The sequence below is a fragment of the Sinocyclocheilus anshuiensis genome, unplaced genomic scaffold, assembly GCF_001515605.1.
Source record: "Sinocyclocheilus anshuiensis isolate Anshui unplaced genomic scaffold, SAMN03320099.WGS_v1.1 scaffold145, whole genome shotgun sequence".
In the NCBI taxonomy this organism is placed as follows: domain Eukaryota; kingdom Metazoa; phylum Chordata; class Actinopteri; order Cypriniformes; family Cyprinidae; genus Sinocyclocheilus; species Sinocyclocheilus anshuiensis.
In genome coordinates this window covers 2,767,810-2,769,695 of record NW_015537973.1, presented here as the reverse complement: position 1 = coordinate 2,769,695, position 1,886 = coordinate 2,767,810, and the positions used below count along the sequence as shown (strand labels likewise).

The window sequence follows — 1,886 nt, the reverse complement described above, 5'->3', positions numbered from 1 at the left end:
ACTGTATGTTGGCACATTAACCACAAGGCTATTGGTGCCAACCTCAATTAGATATTTTATGTTAAATGGCAGTCATGGTATTCAAAATACTATAATATGAAATATTTTGTATATTGTATAAAATCTTAGATTTATAGCATGCATTGCGATAACAAAAATCCATATTAACTAGCTGATTTCTTCTTGTAAGTGATTGCCATAAACACTTGCCTTCAGAAACATCTTTTAAATCTGTTACCTTCCTGAATAGTTCAAGTAAAAGCCTATCCAATCATAAAACACATGTGCAAAAGAGGTTGGGCTTAGGTAATTATTAAAAACAGAAGTCGTATTCATTGCTTCAACAAACCCACTGCCATCTGATCTTCTGAAATCCTTGAAGGAGCAACTCAACCAGCAGAATCATTAACGGCACTACAATGAGTAAGTTCTTTATCAATCCACCATTTTATGACTATACTGTGGGATTACAAATTTAAGAATCTGTTTAAGATATGCTGAAATTATTTTCTGACATAGCATCACATGAAAAACTAAGGTAAAGTACATTGTATTTAGCATTTAAGGTAAATATGATGACATCAGACAAATGATTCTCTCAAGCAAAGTTTGTAGCAAGAGGTTCCTGCCAGTTCCTGTTCTCTTATTGTAAGTCAAATGAGCCAGATTACTGAGCCTATCACCTTTTGTTTGTAATGGCTCTTGGTGCCCCTGCCCCAGTCTTTGAGTAGTTATGCTGATTGGATTAGGACTGGTAAAATTAGGCAGGTTGCTATACCTAAAAATACTTAATTTGCATGCTTTGTTTAAGGTCATCACCAAGGTGCTTTGTCTCCATTTCTAAGCACTGCCCCCTAAATGTATATAAACTACAAAGTATCACTGCCTTAGTTAGGCTTTTGATGACTGCAATGTCACGCAGCGCGTTCTCAATAAAGAACTCTGCTGAAGATACCCAAGAGTCTCCTGGTCTTCGCTTCTGAGTTTCCAACACTACTAACAACTGTATTTTATTCTAGTTAATATTCGTTCAAATTTGCAAATGTTTGTTAACAAATACTTCTTAAAATGTCAACAGGTCAGGACATATGCATAGTTTTGGTTGGTAAAACAGGAGTTGGCAAGAGTGCTTCAGGAAATACCATTCTCGGTGAAAGGATATTTGTGTCAGAACCAAGAGGTACATTGGTCACTCAACAGAGTTCATTTGCATCACGGATGATAAACAGAAGGCAGATTTGTGTCGTGGACACTCCTGGTCTATATGACACACAACTGTCCAATGAAGACGTCATAAATGAGATTGTGAATGGCATCAGACTTGCAGCTCCAGGTCCTCATGTCTTTCTTCTTGTAATTGCCATTGGGCGCTTCACTAAAGAAGAGAGAAACACCGTTGGATTGATTCACACAACCTTTGGCCGAGAAGTGCTCAGACACATGATGGTCTTGTTCACCAGGGCAGATGATCTTGAAGATAGGACAATTGAAGAATATATTAAGGAAGCACCAGAGCTAAAAGAAGTGATAAATGCATGCACAGGGAAATACCATATATTCAACAACAGAGAGAAGTCAGACCGTACACAAGTTGATGAGCTCATGAGGAAGATTGAAGCCATGATAAAACAGAATCATAACCGCTACTACAGCCACCGCATGTTTACAAAGTCAGATGAACTCAGCAATGCTAGGAGATCCATGAAGGAAAAGGATGCTGACCTGAAGTCAGAAGTCAGATGTCAGAAGTCAGAAAGAGCTTTAGTGCAGAAGAAAAGGACAAAAAGAAATAAAATAATAGCATTTCGTGAAGGAATGAATAAGTCATCTTGCAGCATACTATAGTATACTTAGGTATATGATGTCAGCATCTCATAAAATGTATA

At 37.5% G+C, this 1,886-nt stretch overlaps 1 protein-coding gene across 1 annotated transcript; it reads left to right on the top strand.

Moving 5' to 3' along the window:
• Nucleotides 1-364: 364 nt before the first annotated feature.
• On the top strand, nt 365-1,886 carry LOC107671557 (GTPase IMAP family member 7-like). The gene is made up of 2 exons (XM_016464477.1): nt 365-423; nt 1,079-1,886. Exons 1-2 carry the CDS (start codon nt 420-422, stop codon nt 1,843-1,845), a joined length of 771 nt encoding a protein of 256 aa, XP_016319963.1. The 5' UTR covers nt 365-419; the 3' UTR covers nt 1,846-1,886.